Below are 20,817 nucleotides of genomic sequence, written 5' to 3'. Positions count from 1 at the left end.
AAGTTATTTATTTCATTTTTAAAACTCTGCAACTATATTTAAATAAGTGTTTATTATTAACATAGCTCAAATCTCCACTATATCTGTCCTGTGTTCAGCAACTAACATTTGCAAACTATTTGACTGGTCCCAAATGTGGTCATTTTGTTCAACGTGAAGCACATAAACCAGTCTACAAACATTTTGCTGATCAGTCTGGCTGAACTCTGCCCTGGACCCATTTAATTACAACATAATAAACAACATTTTTTTTAAATTAAAACAAATATACTTCAAGTACCAAAGACTTTTAATGACACCGCAAATGACCAATACATGTTTATACACCTAGTCTACAACCAGATAAGAAACCTGGTCCAGCCACATTAACCAGTCCTTTCACCATTTCAGTTAGCAGCTACAGATTGTCTGTATCAAGTGTATGCTCCTACCCACAGGGAAGGCTGCAAAACTACACAATGACCTTTCATATATGGAATGAGAAATTTTCCAGTGCATTCACTGATGGGGGGGGGGGGGGGGTTTGAAACATACAATCCATTATACCTGAGGCCAGTGTTCCACTATTTGGCTACATTCATGTCTAGAAGATCATTGTGTCAAGAGTGTGATGTTAACAGTTATCCGTCACTCTATTGCTTCAAGTGTCTTTACATTTCTTCATTTGATACTGATCATCTTCATTGTCCACAGGTATTTCACTTTTTCGTTTTCTCTTGTCTTTTTGCACATCCGTGACAGAAAGTGAGGAACACTGCATGATCTGTATGGCACATTTTCTCATCTTTCTTGCCTCTAGAAAAAAGAAAATTTGTTATAAATACTGCCACCAAGAAGACGTAGATCAATAAATGATTTAAATTGTATAGTTTTAGAGCAATAGAGAAAGGAATATTTAATGATAACCTAGCACATTTTTAAACTACAATGGTCAAGTGTTAATGTGTAGTGGAAAAAAAAGGCACCTGCTGGTACTACTGAATTACAGGACAGCACAAACCATTTACCAGTTATATAAAACAGGTTGGAATGGGAACACCTCAGGCAAACATTACCACTGTGCTACATCCTATAAACCCACCATTTGGGAGGAATTATTGTACTTATTGAACAATCAACACTTATTATTGTTCACAAGGATGAAGACTTGTTTTATAAATGTGCCCACAATTGTCCAGATATTAAAAAGATTTGCATTTAGAAGCTTCACAATGAACTAGCATGTAGCCCAGTGGTAGAGCATTCACCTGATACATGGTCGTTCTAGGATCGATCTCTGTCAGTGGGCCCATTGGGCCATTTCTCATTCCAGCCAGTGCACCATGACACATATCAAAGGCTGTGGTATGTGCTATCCTGTCTCTGAGATGATGCATATAAAAGATCCCTTGCTACTAACAGAAAAATGTAGTGGCTTTCCTTACCTAAAACTCCGTTGCCAAATGTTTCACATCCAATAACCAATGATTTATAAATAAATGTGCTCTAGTGGTGTCGTTAAACAAAACAAACTTTAACTTTAATTGTAGGTAGATGTCACAGGTGATTGATAACTTACGAGCCCCTCTTCTATATACATACAATATACATGGCGACTTTATTACATAGCTGTATATTTAAACTACATCTAAACAGTCAACGATAACCAGTGGAAGGAAATATATTATATACAAAAGAATATGAAAGAAACAAGAAGAAAAGAAATAGTGATGCAAGAGATTACACAAATAGTACTTCAAGTGCAGTCAAACTTGTCATCACACTTACAAATAATCCATATGGTTAGCAAATAGATAGAATTGTACCTGCAATATTTGTGAAAGAAGCAGTATAATTCCATGAAATTAAATGTCTCGCCTATCATAAACATTTCTGCTGTACTGTGATGAACAGTCATAGGTGCAAGTGCAACTAGTGGTTTGTGACAAGTGCATCTAAATGTGAAAACTTTAACCCTAAACATTACAGCTAGTTGTGGGTAGAAGGAAGGAAGGAAATGTTTTATTTCACAACAATCTCAACACATTTTATTTACGGTCATATGGCGTCAGACATCGTTAAGGACCACACACATATTGAGAGAGAAAACCCGCTGTCACCACTTCATGGGCTACTCTTTTTCAATTAGCAGCAAGGGATTTTTTATATGCACCATCACACAGGCAGGATAGTACATACCACACAGTTTGTTACACTAATTGAGGAGCACTGGCTGGAACAAGAAATAGCGCAATGGCTCCACCGACGAGAATTGATCCCAGACCCGATCGTGCATCAAGTGAATGTTTTACCACTGGGCTACGTCCTGCTCCCTTGTAGGTAGATGTAACAGGTGGTGATTAGTTAAAAGACTGAGTCGTACCTGCATGTTTCAGGATTCTACGGCAGTTGGTAGACACCGAATCTTTTGCTTGAGCTGGAGACAAACCAAATAACAGATTTCTGGGAATCTGATGAAGGAAAGTTTTAATACGAGAGAGACAACTCCATTACGAGACAAATTCATTGGTCTAACACGAGCCTCGGTGGTGTCGTGGTTAAGCCATTGGACATACGGCTCAATGGGTAGATTTAAGACCACTTCACCCTCTTCTCTCTCACTAACAACTAACCCATTGTCCTGGACAGACAGCCCAGATAGCTGAGGTGTGTGCCCAGGACAGTGTGCTTGAACCTTAATTGGATATAAGCATGAAAATTAGTTGAAATGAAATTTTGTCTCAAACTTTTTTTTAGCTGTGCCTACCTATTGCAGAATTGATGAAATTAAGAATGTAATATTTAATTAACAAAACAAAACCATAACATGAATTAAAAATAAATTTTTAAACAATCTATTTAATACAATCATATCTAATATAAAGTTTCTTTCTTTTGAATAATGTAAAAAGAAATGGTATTCAGTAAAAGGATACAAATTCATGACATCATAGGGTGCACGTAGCTCCATGGCCTGAAAAAAATATTCTTAAATCCTTAAAGGTGAGCTTTATTATTATAAACCTAACCATGAAATTAGGTGTGTTTGGGGTAGGAGGTAGGTGTAAAATCAACAGCAATTACATATCAAACATAGGTATTTTTATAATTTGGTCTAGGTTCCAAAGAAAAAAGATGCAGCAATTACATATCAATACAATTTGATCAAGAGAGAGAGAGAGAGAGAGAGAGAGAGAGAGAGAGAGAGAGAGAGAGAGAGAGAGAGAGAGAGAGAGAGAGAGAGAGAGAGAGAGAGAGAGAGAGAGAGAGAGCGAGAGAGCGAGAGAGAAAGGGTGATTGACAGAGAGCGAGAAAGGGGGTGGGAGGCGGTGAAGATGCTCCAATCTTTGAAATATAAATAAATCCAACTGTATCCTTAATAAAAGTATCTGCAATCCTTTCTGAAAAAGGCCATGTGTCCAAAAATGTTATGTGTATTGGTTTATTTTATTTAACTTTTTCAAAGGCTACTTTCCTCTGGGAAAATTGTTTCATATATTTATAAATCCATTTAGACTTACTGAATCCAACATTCTAAATCAAATGAACCATAAGTTATTTGGTATAATAACAGGCATGGGTGCAAGGGCTTTGGCACAAATACATTTTTCTTTTTTAAAATATACTTTCCGGGACAGCATTATTCGATCACAATTAGAAACTTCGCTTGCCACAATAATTATCAACTAAATATAATTAAGAGATTATGGACAATTAAACAAAGGAGTAATTGGTTCCATACACACCTTCTCACTCCCACTGCTGACAATCACATTCTGCAAGGAAATACAAAAGGAACTGATCCATTTTTTTTTCTCAACTGGCTATTTCCCAAACAATTAAACCCATAAATATATTTGTTAAGTGCAGTTTTTACAAAAACATTTATGTAAACTCAAATTTACTGTAAACTCTCAACCCAAATTTGAATGCAAAATTTTAAAACATGGGTCATACATTTGCAGTCCTTTTTGAGTTGTGGTCTTGTTAAAAAGAATGGAGAGGAATTCAGTATATTCTCAACAACAATTAATATCTAGTGTTTAATGATATATTTTTCTATGAAGTGAAATCAGGGCTGTACCCAGCCTAAAATAATAAATGAGGGATGGGGACATTAAAAACCCCATCTGATCACAATAACAAGGTACCCTTCTTTAGCTAGACAAAAAGAGGCACATGGAATCAAATGAGGGTACTTTTAAGTATTTTTCTAAACCCTTCGGACTATTTCTATGTTGAACTTGAAAGCAAATAAAATAAATGAAAATTAAAAAAACATTTGTAATTTTCTTTCGCACCTTGCCTTTACAAACTTCCACCAAAGACTGAGCAGCAGCAATAGTATTTCTTCTAGCCGTGCTATCTCGAATTGTTGGAGCATATTTGATTTCGAAGAAGATTCCTCGGTCTAAAGCCTAAAATGGTAAATGTAGAAGAAAATATGGTAAAACACATTTAAACCTTGATCATAAGGGACAGTTTCAAAAGACATTATACCATTAGCTACTATAATTATACCGTTATACACAATACCACTGTTTACCTGTTTGTGAACAATATATTTGTACTGATGAACTTTGTAGCTCAAAGTCAATAATAATTTTTTGAAATTGAAACATTAGATGCCCACAAATAGTCAAATCCAATTAATTTCATTGCTACTATTTTTTAAACTGATATAATTGAAAAATCATAAGGTTAACATGTCAAATTTTATATTTGTACTTCATCTTTATATTGATAAACTGTCTGGAACTGTCTGCTTTTTTAATTTATACATAATAAAATTTTATGTGTACTTTATATTTTCCCCTATTATTTTCAAGGAAACCACTGTTTATTATGCCAAGCAATAATGCATCACAATTTTTTATATTCTTGAGTTAATTAAATAATTTACTTACACCCGTTGATGAAAAAAAAAGGATGTGTGTTAACAATTTCAAGACATACGACTGGCTACTCCTGGGTGATGACCAGGTCACCAGTGCCATGCAGCCAATGAAAAACAACACAGTGGAAATATATTACACTGTGACATATAGTTAATCTGACAATCATATGTGTGTGACGCGTAAGTTAGCTACAAGTGCATATAACTTTTAGTCGAAAAATATGTTAAAATTTGCTTAAAACCTGGTTTTTGAGGATATGTAAGAAACAGAATAATACATTCATGTCCGTTAAGATACCATTTATCTCACAACTCGTTGTTTAAAAACGTATCAAACTCGCTTTCGCTCGTTAAGATACAATAAAACAACTTGTTGCAAATTATTTCACTTGCAACTTTGCGATTGCACCTTTAATAAATTTATTTTCTGCCAATCGATATTTTCACATATCATAAATATATTGAAATAAACATATTAATTTTACAGGTCAAACCAACTCTTTTCTTCCCATGCCTGACTGTAGTCGACATGCAAAACTAATGTAAAAACATATTCTCGACAAGTCGAAATGCGAATGACCTTTCTAAACACAGCTCTCAAAATTCACAGGAGTTAAAAAAAATATTTTAAAAATATTAATTAAGTACTTCTGTACATTGTGTAATTAGACTCACTAAGATGGCCTCCAAAATATTACACACATTAGCTATTTTCTTACAATTTGAGGTTTAAAAATGTAGGTTCAAAATTACATATTTTACGTTGGAAACTTGATTCAGTGATGACCTTTTCTGGTTGTAAAGCTGGATGGATAAGAAAGAAATGTTTTATTTAATGATGCACTCAACACATTTTATTTATGGTTATATGGCATCAGACATATGTTTAAGCACCACAGATATTGAGAAAGGAGACCCGCGGTCGCCACTTCATGGGCTACTCTTTTCGATTAGCAGCAAGGGATCTTTTATATGCACCATCCCAGACAAGGTAGTACATACCATGGCCTTTGATAAACCAGTCATGGTACACTGGCTGGAACAAGAAATAGCCCAATGGGCCCACTGATGGGGAACGATCTCACACTGACCGCGCATCGAGCGAGTGCTGTACCACTAGGCTACATTCCGCCCCCGGATGGAGAAGAGTTAAATAAATTTATAATACTGTCAACAAGAGACCTATTAATTTAGTAGATTGAAAAATGTATTTATCATCAAATAACACTTTTATACAATGAAAGAAAGAAATGTTTTATTTAACGACGCACTCAACACATTTTATTTACGGTTATATGGCGTCAAACATATGGTTAAGGACCACACAGATTTTGAGAGGAAACCCGCTGTCGCCACTACATGGGCTACTCTTCCGATTGGCAGCAAGGGATCTTTTATTTGCGCTTCCCACAGGCAGGATAGCACAAACCATGGCCTTTGTTGAACCAGTTATGGATCACTGGTCGGTGCAAGTGGTTTACACCTACCCATTGAGCCTTGCGGAGCACTCACTCAGGGTTTGGAGTCGGTATCTGGATTAAAAATCCCATGCCTCGACTGGGATCCGAACCCAGTACCTACCAGCCTGTAGACCGATGGCCTGCCACGACGCCACCGAGGCCGGTCCTTTTATACAATGAACGCAAACTTATATAAGTTCAAAATGTAATCTGAAATTGTCTTACTGTGGTTTGTAGTAATGTTGTAAAAGATTAACATAATAGATATATATAATTCTGTATTGCATTGTTTAATACGCCTGAACATGTAATAACCATGAAAAAAACCTCCATTTACATTTACAGTAAATACATACCAAATTGATGGACGGTCTTTTGACGTAAAATGGCAACCTCTCAACCATGTTTAAAGAAATGATGTCAATATCAAGAGTCCCACAAGCCAGCTAAAAAACAAGAAGGCATTTTGTTGTCATCTAGAATGAAACAAGTTTTGTTTTTTTAATTATTATTTAGAAATATGCATTTTGTTGTCATTTAGGAAATAATAATTTTGTTGTTATTTGAAAATAAACATTTTATTGTCATTTAGAAATAAACATTTTGTGGTCATTTAGAAATTATCATTTGTTGTCATTTAGAATATTATTTGGCTGTCATTTAGAAATACACATTTTGTTTTAATTTAGATATAAACATTTTGTTGTCATTTTAAAATAACAATTTTGTTATTTAGAAAATGATTATTTTGTTATTTAGAAATAAACATTTTGTTATTATATAGAAATATTACCATTTTATTGTTGTTTACAAATATAACTTTGTTCTTATCTAGGAATAATTTTGAATAATCTAGAACCAATAATTTTGTTGTCATTTAGTGGTTGAGATGGAAAAGGACCACTAGTCCACCATCGCATCTCAGACAAGTGCTCTACCAATGAACTAATTCCTACCTTTTTTCTAGTAAATGCACCACACTATTTTGACCTTTTTAACAATTCCAGTCTACAAACAACAACACTGGAGAGGCAACAAAGTAAAGTGAAAATAAAAACTGTATACACACATGAAATGTTTTCTCACTGGTTGGTTCTACGGCCACCAAGTCATAAGCTTGAACCTCTGGTGATGACTGCAAAAACAAATGTCAAATTATTTCTCAAACATCTTTACATTAAAAAAAAACCAAAAGATAATGTTAAACCACAGGAACATGTCGACAATAGTATTTGAGGTGTAACTATATACTCGACTATTTGGTGCACCAAACAGCGATCTATATTGTAGTTGCATTCGTATTCACCACTAGCCGAGACGAATACACGAATACATATAATATTATGTCATGCTAACTGTACAGTTCATATTTTTTATTCACACTAAACAAAATGCAATACCGATTCGATTGTTTTGATAATGTCTGGACCAGTAATGAAGTAGATCAAGCACATAGACCAATAATTTTTTATTCAACGCATTGGACTGGTACCCTATGTGTACCTTGATTTCGCTTCTGGCAAAAAAAACCCACCCATAACTAATAAGTTTTTATTTTAAATTAAAAAAACCCTGTTCTTCATTTCTGCAAAACCTTTTCACTTTTGTATTCATGGACGTGAATAAATATTCGTAATCTCATATTCGTGATATGTATCGTATTCACCACCATTTGTATTCGTTACACCCTTAAATAGTATACCACCATACCATTCCTTTTATCATGAGCCATAAACGGTGAAATGTAGTCTGATTTTAAACATTCATTGCCCAGAGCCAGTTTACACTAGTAACACATGTAGCACGTGCTGCGGACCCTGCGCTTCAGGGGGCCCCGCGGTGATGTGTACATTTATTTTCCTCAGGTCATTTTTCCCCTCTCCCCGAGGGGTTGCAAAATATATATCCTGGGAAGGGGGCCCTGCTGTTATTTGTGCTACAGGCCCCACGGATCCTTAACTCGGCTCTGTCATTGCCCATGGTAATTATAAAACATGATTGTTAATGTTAAAATCAAAATAATTTAGAGATGATCTGCTGCCATTTTAAAAGACTTAGTCTGTTGACTATTTTACAATATTATACAGTTGACATGTGTTTGGCATCTAATTCACACAGAACATTACATCATTATGGAAGATGGAGCATTGTAGGGACAAAAGACAATGAAATATGTGTACTTCAAACTATCAGGCCTTTCCCCAGGATTTTTTTAAGGCGCTTACATATTTAGCATCATTATAAGACAAAAATCAAGCCAAAAGAAGTGGGGTAGTGGGTTGAAAACAGCCTTCAATCCATCAAATCATGTTCGGGGTTTTTTTTGGGGTTTTTTTTTGGGGGGGGGGGGGGTTTAAAACTTTTTTTTTTAAATAACCCATCAATTCCCCACAATTTCATAATTTGGGCCATGTTGTTGCTGTTGATTTCAGCGTCATGTTAAATGCTTGTTGTGATTTCTGCTTGTAAAATACCTAAGCTAAGAATGCTGACTTCACAGTATATTCATTTATAAAAAAAGAAAAAAAAGGTAATAAAATAAAATTTTACGGTCTTTTTAAAATCCAGCTAACTTATTAAATGTCACCTCACAGTTTTACAAATATATATCTAGCATTATCTAACAAATATGATTATTGTAAACTAATTCAGTGTACGTGTAACTGCAATTTGTATAAATACTGCATGTTCATTTCCCGCGATCGCGATCTGCATGCGTGCTCACGACCATAGGTACAAAATTAACACAGACAAAGGAAATAACCGAAACTGCAGTTAGGTATTCATTGATGCAAACACCTATTGCTTTTCTACAAATTTACATCAAAATTTACTTCTGTGTAACTGTATTGTTTAATGTCCGCAACGATGTCTTTTGACACGTGGGTGTCAGCTGACTCTGAAGCGTGACGTATATTACGCCAAGAGCTTTCCTCAGTTCAGCCAACGAACGTTCTTCCTAATGTTCGCGAACTATTTGATTGGTGTCTGTCGTGTCCATTTGGTTTATCGTGAAGCACACAAACCAGTGTAGCGAACGTTTTGTTTTCACTCGGTCTGGCTGAACTCAGCCCTTGGGATAGCCGACATGTCTTTCGGCCCTGAACTGGCATGTGTATTCAAATTGACATGCATTGTTGGTTTGTTTTTATTACTTAGGTTCAAAGACTTTATAAAATTAAAATAGCAAATTACATATTTTCCAGACATTGAATCACCGTCACATTGCTGTCATACATATCGAATGCATGCCGTTAAAATTAATAACCTTCATTATTAAAATTAGCAAACATCATAAGGCCAGTGTTCGAGATTAACGGTATCCCGATATCCCGGGGATACCAGAATTTAATTTTGGATACCAGACTTCAAGAACCCAGTATCCCACCAGGATACCATACAATACTAAATTCTCAGGTGGGACACCAGATTTTGAAATGTTAGTATCCAACTGGGATACTGGCCAAAATTTTTAATCTCGAACACTGAAAAGGCTAACACTGTATTCTGGATAACACTGTTTCTCGTTAATGGTCGCGAGATCGCTATTATGCTAATTGAATATTTGGTATTATGCTAATTGAATATTTGGTATTATGCTAATTGAATATTTGGTATTATTATGTTTGAGGTGTCGAATAGATTATGTAACCGTTTGTTCACATCAGAAGATAGAAAATGGCTCAGCCAAAATTTTAGCCACTTGCAAATTTTATTAGCCATTTTTTTGTATAAATCATTTTTAATTAGCCGATGGCTAAATTGGTTACTGACAGCACGAGCCCTGGATGTTTTTAGTATATGTGTTTTGGGAAGGCGGTGTTAGGATAGAAATTACTGATTGCCAACTTAACTGTACTATTAAAAAGTGCTTCACCTATTGTTTATTGAGTTAAATAGTCCGGATGATTCTGTCAATGGGCATCTTCTTTGAATGGCCTTGAAGCTTGATTGCTCGGCATGAGAATCCTATTACATGTAAGCACCTTCCTGACAGATTAGCGGTCCCAGTAGATGTGGTAAAATTACCAAACACCGATTGTTAGCAGACGACTGGTCCATTGTTAAGTAGTTGGGAAGTGTTTTACCTGTCATAGTGATTAGGTGTGCTTGATATACTGGTACATAAGTTGTACGCAAGAGGTAGTCGACTGCCACGCTCGTATAATTGTGATAATTGTTTTTCTAAAGTAATTAAAGTCAAGGCGTAGCAGCAATTGATTTAAGGTGCTTCCACGCCATCAAAGCGCTTACTTTACGGACCAAGGCGTGTCAGGCCGTTACGCCTAACAGCCCTGGGGAAACCCCTGACTATATTACTAAACTGTTAATAGTTACACAAACTGTGGTTTAGTCATGAATTTATATAACTTACATGTACGGTGAAACCCCTCAAGACTGGACCCTCTCTAAACTGGAATTCTTTCAAAACCGGAAATTTTCCAAAATCCTGTGATTTATTTACACATCTTTTAACATTAAAGTTTAACTCTCTAAACTGGAATCCTCTCTAAACTGAACACTAGACGATTAATTCAGTCCCCAAATTTTTATTTAGTGCAATATGTACCTCTGAAAACTAGAGCTGCCATAACGATATAGGAGGTTGCTATACGATACGGTATCCCGATACTTGGGTCGCGATATGATAAGTATCCCGATACTTAACTTTTCATATCAATCATCGATAATTAAACTCTTTAGTTCAAATTTAAGAAACATGATAACCTAATGCTTGGGAATTCCAGGAACTGAACATCGAAATTACATTTTCTTCCTATTGTTTGAATTTGTATTTGTTTTAAAACCGTTATTTACGAGTAGCAAAATAAAAAGTAGGCAAAAGTAAAGTTGGCTTTCCGGTATCAAAAAGATGCCAGTAACATTTCTTTGCCATGTCAATTTTCAATATGGAACATCCAGCTAAACTTTGCCAAACTGAACAGTATATTAAGTCAAAGGTTCTTTATTGGATTATTAACAGTTGGATTCAAATTCAATACATATATAAAGCCGAATGTGAATAGGATGACAGAGTACAACTAAAGGTTTTGTATCAATACAAACCCCTGAAAACCAGATACCTCTGAAAACCAGACAAAATTCTTGGTTCCTTGGAGATCCAGTTTAGAGAAGTTTCACTGTACGATATGTGGAAAACTAGATTTATGTTTTGTGAAACTGGTCCTATAAAAAATAGTCACTTTTGCCAAACCATGTAAGAAAAATGTGTCAATCTTACATAAGTCAACAACTTCAAAATAGTCTTCCAGATGTTGAAGAAAAAAACAGAAAAAAGAGAAAAAAAAGAGTTAGTACTGAAGGTCATTTTAGAAGTCACCCGACAACTCTTACCAGTCTAGCCGCTTTCGCAGGATCATCTATCACTGTGGTAAAGCGAGAAAGTTGCCGTAGACATCGTCTTCCTCTCTACAAATGACAGGAATATGTTGTTTATTGACATCTGAGCACATTAAAAACTAGGACTATCTAATGTCTAACTGTATTTTTATGCTGGCCTGTCGTTGAACAATCAAATCAATCAATCAGTCAATCATTCATTCTAATGTCTAATACATATATGGTTACTTCGACACTTGGTTAAGAGAGAGAAAGAAAGGAGTTTATTTTGTTTAACAACACCACTAGAGCACACTGATTTATTAATCATGGGCCATTGGATGTCAAACATATGGCAATTTTGACAGTCAGAGAGGAAACTGCTACATTTTTTCATTAGTAGCAAGGGATCTTTTACATGCACCATTCCACAGACAGGATAGCACATACTACATACTGCCTTTGATATACCTGTCATGGTGCACTGGATTGAGCGAGAAATAGCCCAATGGGCACATCAACAGGGATCGATCACAGACCAACCGCATGTTACGGGAGCACTTTACCAATGGGCTACGTCCCACCCCAGAAAGAAAGGATTCACACCACCACACGGGCTACTCCTGCTCAAAAACAGGCCTCAGAAAGAAAGGATTCACACCACCACACGGGCTACTCCTGATCAAAAACAGGCCTCAGAAAATTGCCACAATTATCATTTCGTTTGTGGCATCGCTCATGCAAATCTAGGATTGCATAACCCTTTTTTTGTTCATGTATTAAATTCCGAATTTAGGACATCATTTACATGTTGATGATGGGTTACGTAAAATAGACATGGATTACCTGAATTTGATTTGCATAACCCATAAATGGTTTATGCAAATTTTTAATTCTCACATGCAGGACAGTATACCTTTGATGTGCCAGTTGTGAGGTATTGGTTGGGAAAGAAACAAACTCAAGTACACTGAGGTTGATTGATCCTTAGACCCACCGTACTTCAGGCTTTCTTTTCACCAATACAAATACATTTATGTTAAGCAAAACATCTACACATCAAAAATGAAAACCACCATTAGTTATAATTGCTTTAAATCATGTCTGAGAAAAAGAAGAAAATGTTATTGGTCTGTAAGAAAAAGAACTTACTTTAAATTGCCTACAGATTTTCTCATCCAGTAAAATTTCATCTGGGGGAACCACTACAGTCTGTGCATAAAGAATACATGTAGATGTAAAAAAAAAAAAAGAAGAGTAATAATAGTAATAATAATAATAAAAAACCCATAACTATTATAGTGCACAAGAAATGAAATTATGTAACGGTCGAGTGGTATATATCTTGCACACAATAAACGAATACAATAAATAACATGGGAAAACAATTGGTATGTGGTTATGTATTTATTACGTACCACCTTTCTGTATCATGATTAATGAAAGTTTAATTAAACAAGCATTCTGAGAGTACTGTTAATACCTGTCTCCTACAATGTCAAACAAATTTTCAAATCTACTAAATTCAAGGGCCATAACTCTGAAAAATTAGTAAATTGCCATGAAAGTTAAACTTGATCTGTAACAGTACATGATAAAACTATACAAAAATGTTTAGCTAAATATCTTAAGGCATTGAAAAAAAAAAAAAAAATGTCTGGAAAACAAATTTTCTTTCCTTCTAAGTTCAAGGGCCATAACTCTGTCAAAAATGGGTAAATTGCCATGAAAGTCAAACTTGGTCTGTAACATTACAAGATAAAAGATATACACTAAATTTTAGCTCAATATCTCAAAACACTGCACAAAAAAAATCCATCTGGAAAACTATATGCGGGATAGATGGATGGACGGACATACAGACAGACATGATGGAGATAAAACCTATAGTCCCCTCCAGTTGGACTGGCAGGGGACTAATAACACAACTTACTTTGTCAAAAAGTTACAAACATACCTGGAAGGAGACAACGAAATTACATCATTTTGGTAAGCGATTACACATTAAGTTATGACGTCGTTTCAAAAATGACATCATTCGATATGCATGTGAAATCATTATGACACGTGTGTCATACTGGTTATATTTCCCTGAATATCTTGATCTATGTGGATAATAATTGTGTTTATTACTATTTTAAGATTAAATGGGTATGTAATAAAATATCCAGTATACACTATGTGAAGCATTAAATGAAAAGGAAAACACTATAGAGTTCACACAGGAACAGGATCTGCAGCATGTTACATTTCACATACACTGCTAAGGCTACACCCAGCTCCAATCAATTCAAACTCAAACCAAAAGTTATAAATTTCAGTGGTTAGGTGGCAGGTGATTTTTTGTGGCTACTGATGTCTATTGTGGAACATTTTGTTCTGTATCGTGTCGCAATTCACAATCTGATTAAAATCAGCTCCACTGGAAATTAAAGACCCAGTAGAGACGATTTTAATCAGATTGCGCAATTCATTACGCAAGTTTTAGAGATCACTACACAATTTTTAAAACATTAAACAGTAGTTGTTAATCAATTTTCAATTGACGATCAATATTGCTAATCACGTTTTTGAAAACAAAATGTTCGCCATCTGTTTCACACTCACAATTATACACCTTACTGTACTCATTAAATATAGCCGCTTACTTTATTCAGACAGACTCCTACTTTAAAGCAAAAAACCCACCAAAAAACCCACACCTAAGAACTTTTAATTTTACCTGTTTTTCACCACCTTTGCCTTTGCTCTTCAGCTCGGGAATAAAATTATTCACAGCCACACATTCATATCCAACTGAAATAAAGTTAAAAGGAGACAAATTTAATACTAGCATTACCCATATGTTTATAAAAGATAATGTAAACTTCATAATGTATGCATATCACAATTTTTTTTTTTATAACATTGCTGTAAATGCCTCCTAACAGTAAAATAAACCCAGAGCAAAGCCTGATCTAGATACCAGTACAGTAGTTATATGGTGTCTGATATACATTATAGATCACACTGATAATGAGAGGAAACACACAATTGGCACTCCATGGGCTACTCTTTTCGATTAGCTGCAAGGCATATTTTATATGGATCATACAGCAGACATAATTAAAGTGTATACCACAGCCTTGTTATGTTCACAGTTGTGAAGTACTGGTTGGAAGGAAGGAAATGGTTTATTTAACAACGCACTCAACACATTTTATTTACGGTTATATGGCGTCAGACATATGGTTAAGGACCACATAGATATTAAGGGATGAAACCCGCTGTCGCCACTTCATGGACTACTCTTTTCGATTAGCAGCAAGGGATCTTTTATATGCACCATCCCATAGACAGGATTGCACATACCACAGCCTTTGATGTACCAGTCGTGGTGCACTGGCTGGAGTGAGAAATATCCCCATGGGCCCACTGATGGGGATCGATCCCAAACTGACCGCGCATCAAGCTCACTGGTTGGAATGCAGGCCTCTGTAACTTGCGAGAGAGATCGTTTCGTTCACTCGTTGCTCTCACAAATTTGATTTTGCATCACCTATTTTTTGTTCGCGCAGAATTTGGAGCACCATTTACTTGGGTATAACAGGTTACACAAAATGGAAATGGGTTACCTGGATTTATTTCTGCGTAACCGATAAATAGGTCATGCCAATTTTTAATTCTCTGAGGCCGGGAATTATAAACAGCCCAAACAGCCAACCGACAGTGATCATCTGTGCATCAGGCAAGCTCTTACCATTAGACAACAATAATTACTCATCAACTATTGGACATCAAATATTGGATCAGCCTGACCAGTATTTCTGCCATTAGGCAACAATAATTACTCATCAACTATTGGATATCAAACATTGGATCAGCCTGACCAGTATTTCTGCCAGAAAGACATTTTTGGGTATGGCGCTGTGGAATTGAATGCAACCACAGTCAACAGGGGGTGTGGGGAGCCTCCCCCAGAAAGAAAATGGGTTAAGTTTAGGGTTAGGGTTAAGAAAATCATACAGTAATGAAAAAGAGTAATTAATTCTGTAAAAAATAAAATAAAATCTGCCAAAATATTTGGGTATGGTGCCATACCCGTTTTACCCTCTGGCATAAATGCTGCTGACATTTATTTTTTAAAGGAAACCCACTTTGGTACATTTTCCCTTGCATGGGATTTTTTACATGCACTTTCCTATAGGCAGAACAGCCTTTAATATACCAGCTCTTGGGCACAGATTCAGACGGGGGAAAATTAATAGGGGGATCCTACAACCCAATCACCTCAGAGATAAGCGATCTACCAACTTAGACTAATCCTATCCAAAAATTCTTATCAAAGCAAGTTTCCTCCAAATAACAGTACATTACAATTTCAGTATTCTAGCAGAGTTAATTATGTATAGATTATGTGTAGAACAGATTAAATATGGCACTTGCAACTATAACAATATACCTTTAAACCATCAGGTTTGTTCAGCACTAGTAATTTTTAAATAAATTTATTTATGTAATGAAATGTACTTCATTAACAAATTTTAATGTTGGGAATGCAATTTTAAACTACAATATGGTGTATGGTGGGGTTTTAAAAACTGCATTTAACCATTTAGAATAATTTGCATACGTCATGTTCATTAGATATAGCCGTTAATTATGGTCACATAAATATTTATTTGTTTGGTGCAACAATGCATTAAAAATGTTGGCATCACGATTTGTTTTTAGCCCGAGTATTCTGCCATTAAAGAGCAGGATGGACCTTTGAAGGGTTATTTTTCATTTCAACTTATTTTCGTGCTTATATCCAATTAAGGTTGAAGTACGCTTTCCTGGGCACACACCTCAGCTATCTTTCCAAGACAGTAGGTTAGTTGTTAGTGGTTAGTGAGAGAGAAGAGGCTGTAGTCGGCTTACACCTACCCATTGAATCATTAAAACTTTGCTCTGGGTGGGAGCCGGTACTGGGCTGTGAACCCTGTACCTACCAGCTTTTGTCCGATGGCTTAACCACAACACCACCGGGGCCGGTTGTAGGGTTATAATCATTATCTCTGTTGGCGACAACTCTTATAATAAAAACATAGAATTTTTGCCTACCATCGATTAGAAAAAGATTCCTGCTCTTATGTAACAATAATCCTACGTTTGATGTTGATTACCTTTACACTGATCATCAGAGCACATTCATTCATTAATCATCGGCTATTGGATGTCAAACATTTGGTAATTTTGACATATGATCTTAGAGAGGAAACCTGTTTAATTTTTCCATAAATAGCAAGCTTTACCACTAGGCTACATCCCGCCCCAACTAATACAAATTCTACAGAAAGAAGCCCTGGCAGCACAATGCTTGAACAATGTTTTGGTTAAATACATAGTCAGGGTTTCTGCTAGAGGGTAAAACGGCAGAAACACCGATAGGTGCTGGTGGATTTTTTCATGTAGTGTAACAGTGATTAATAGATGAAATATTTGTTATCAGCAAACTCGAAAATAATTAATATAATGGTATTCAATGTCAATGTGTGTGTGTGTGCATGCATGTTACTAATGCTAAAAATGTGTGAATGAATTAAAACTTAATGTTGTGTTGTATAACACAACTTTTAAATTGGTGTGTAAACTTTATAAAGCATTCTGTACATAAATAACAATCTGCAAATTTAAAAAGAGAGGTAAGTACGTATATCTTATAATATTTTCTGTACATAATACAATAAGCATTTATGAATTTAAAAAATAGGTGAGTATACCGTGAGAGATATGGGGTGATACTTTACTTAATCATAAATGTATTACATACTTGAATATAATATAATTATCACTATGAACCATTTGGGATATTTTATATTCTATATTTTTTTAATCTGACAAAAATATTCCAACAAGGTACCTTATTTGATATAAACTACAATTCAAAAAGATTATTGCAATTACAGTCTGAAAATTATATGAAAGTTTCAGACGATTTTGAATGTACAATTAAGTGGAATTATATGTTAATTCAAACAAACAAAAATTATTGAGGAAAAAACTAATTCTCATTTCAATCCAAAGAAGCGTACTCTGATCGCTGTGCCAACAGTCAATCGAATGCCTTCAACTTATCTGAAAATGTATGAACATAGCCAAGGTCGGAAAACCCACTTGTAACACCACTGTCTGCACATAGCTGCTGTTTTGAATAATTCACATATTGGGTTAGGGAGAGAGAGAGAGAGAGAGAGAGAGAGAGAGAGAGAGAGAGAGAGAGAGAGAGAGAGAGAGAGAGAGAGAGAGAGAGAGAGAGAGAGACACACACACACACACACACAGACAGACAGACACAGAGAAAAGTTGGGAACCCCCAGAAAGTTGAAAGTGTTACTATTGGTGTTTTAACATCGCTTGAGCTCTTCCAAATTAGAAATCGGTGTACTGATCAATGTTTGAAAGGAGGCTATAAATGTTTGAAAATATGCTATAAATATAAATATTTAGCCAAGTCATAGAAAAGCAGGGATTTCCGACCTTGGCCTCATTTTCACAATGTTAGTAAAGGTAAAATGGAGATGACTTTGCATTACAGATGACACTGCGCAGTCTATGAAACATTTTATGAATTAGGTAGTCAGGTAGTCAACATCACAAAATTGTGAGTTGCCTGACGGGCTTGTGGGTTTTGATATTGATTCGTCCAGTAGGTTTTTTTAACCGTTTCGGGTGAATGGGCGAGTGCAATTCTGCAGCCCTGCCTTACCAACTTTCATAAACATTCTTTGGGTTTTTTAATTAGGGCGAAACGGCTCAAATGACGAAACAAATTGACCTTGGCTGAAACGCAGTGTGTCCACAGACTTGAAATGAAAATAAAGGAGAAAAAAAAACAAGTAACCTGAGATGCATTCTAACAGCATCTAGAGTCAGCATATCAAGGTTTGCCCTGAAGAAATCTGTCCACAATCTATAAGATTTCTTCCAAATGAAGTTCCTTTCATTCAGGTGGGTCAAAGCCTACATGAAGTGAATTTCATTTTTAAAAAAACAAAAAAACTGATATGGCCCCTTTATTTTGGGATCATTTGTAACTTTCATTGCCAAAATGTACAACCTTTTATATCCCTCACCCTTTCTATTTCTTCAATGCAAATTTAACTTGAATGGGGATACCCCAACCCTTATCTTTAGCCGTATCTAGAATACATACAGGGAGAGGGCCAGTACGATATGGAGGACAAGTAGCCAAAGGTAGGCTGTACAGATGTCTTCAAATTTTTTAGTGTTTTTGATGGGAAAAAAAGCCAATGCTCTGTGTGATGTCTTGGGCCCCGTAGGTGCTCTGATCCCATTGGATCTGGCCTTCTACCTGTAACAATCCTGCACATGGGCAAGGATGCTAATCTTGAAGGCTGTTATCATGATTCAGCCATGCCTACCTTTTTAAAACCTAAGGACTGGTGGAGACCTATCTTGTTACACCTTAGATGGAGAGCTATACACTTATAATATAGATATGAATGGGAAAATAGATACCTTATAAACCAATGTTTTATTGCAGAAGGAGCTCAATTTGAAAGTATAAAAGTCACTTGAATACAATTACACACTCAATTGTAAGGAAATAAGCCAATAAAAATGCAGACAATCTCTTTTTTTCCAAAATTTAATAAAATAAGGAAATCTGTCAAAAAAAGGAGGAAATAAAGGCGATCTAGCAGATCATGAAATAAATTAGATTCTTTGAAATAAAGGAGGCGTGGACACACTGAAATGACTCACGCAAACTAGTAATAAGGGAGAAATGACCTGTTACTCTTGAATGGCAAAGTACTTGGGCTAATCGTGACAGGATTGCAGCTTTAAATCAAGTCCATCCCATGACCCATCTTTTTATAAACATATTAAAGGGACACACCCTAGTTAGTTATTTGTTAACCATTACGGCATTGTTTTTCACTATTAAACAAAAAAATTCACAAATAAAATTGCACTTTATTTACATTTTATTATTTAGAATACACATTTCCATTCACCTGAAGTGCTTTTTGTTAATCCCGATGTTTGTAAAACTACGAAATGCATTTTTTGCATTTTTTCACAAGACGTGCTATCGAGAAAAAACCGTTAAGCAAGCGAGGTCCAATCTATTTTTAGAGGGAATCTTCCTGTGTAAACGTCACAGATGTTGGTATACTACGTGACCGTTATCATTTTGGTTCGGTTTGTTTTCTCGTGCACGGTTCGCGCAATCAACATCCGATTTGTTGTTCATTTGTGAGATTTTTCTTCACAGTTCTTGAACATTTTCAGTAACAATAAAGTTCAGACAAGTAAGTGTCTCAATACAAAACGTTACAAACCCTTAAAACCAATAATTTTGCTAAGTCTTACGATATCTGGAGAGGGGATAAACCAGGACAGAACAGTTGGAACATGTCCAGGAGAGTTGAAAAGAACGCACCCCAAGTCTTTGCGCACTCTGTGAAATTTGTCGTGACGTAGGCATTGTTGTGCTTCGAGCGACATCTACTGGTGACATCAGAATACTAACTTTCAAAATTATTTCAAGCAATTGGGACATGGGGATTCCCATGGTATTTATCGATATAAAACCTGCTTTTTCACTCCATTTGATAAAAATGTGATTTAAGTGTGTAGATTAACCAAATTATAATTTATTTTCGCTGGATGGAACTAGGGTGTGCGGCTTTAATTATATTTATTTAAAAATATTTTCAGTTTGGTTTCACTTGAGAAGCAAAGTAAAAGTGTTTTGGAAATAAAACAGAAGTACTATTTTTATGTGCAATCTAGAAAACAATCGAATCATAAATAAATAACTTGTAGTAAATTCCATAGTATGGAAAAAGGCGTTCCCTGAGCCTGTGGACCATACATGTATGATGATGAGTGATTATCATTATGATGTAAGCTGTAAATTAATAACTTGAAAACAAAAGCAAAGACCTTCGGTTTATTTGCATTCTGTGGCTCAGTTCCAACTGATATTAAATTATTAAAATGTATTGATTATATCAATAATTCAAGATAATTACGATTAAAAGCTATTGCCAGGACTTCTTGAATCAATGCTTTATTTGTTTCAGATACAACGTTTAAATCTGCAAAACCAGCCATGCTTCTTAAACCGGAAGAACACATGCATGTGCA

The 20,817-nt window shown here is 35.5% G+C and overlaps 1 protein-coding gene across 1 annotated transcript; it reads right to left on the bottom strand.

Annotated features, from left to right (window-relative positions):
• Positions 1-271: 271 nt before the first annotated feature.
• Positions 272-20,795, bottom strand: LOC121383375 (ribonuclease P protein subunit p30-like). The gene is made up of 11 exons (XM_041513367.1): positions 20,703-20,795; positions 14,399-14,472; positions 12,829-12,888; positions 11,692-11,766; positions 7,406-7,471; positions 6,693-6,782; positions 4,281-4,397; positions 3,726-3,755; positions 2,916-2,953; positions 2,363-2,442; positions 272-795 (listed from the first exon to the last, which is right to left on the bottom strand). The coding sequence occupies exons 1-11, from the start codon at positions 20,782-20,784 to the stop codon at positions 641-643; spliced, it is 867 nt and encodes a 288-aa protein (XP_041369301.1). The 5' UTR covers positions 20,785-20,795; the 3' UTR covers positions 272-640.
• Between the last annotated feature and the right edge of the window lie 22 nt (positions 20,796-20,817).

This window comes from Gigantopelta aegis, chromosome 10 (assembly GCF_016097555.1).
Source record: "Gigantopelta aegis isolate Gae_Host chromosome 10, Gae_host_genome, whole genome shotgun sequence".
Taxonomy (NCBI): domain Eukaryota; kingdom Metazoa; phylum Mollusca; class Gastropoda; order Neomphalida; family Peltospiridae; genus Gigantopelta; species Gigantopelta aegis.
Note: the sequence above shows the minus strand (reverse complement) of the source record. Positions and strands in the feature narration are given on the sequence as shown.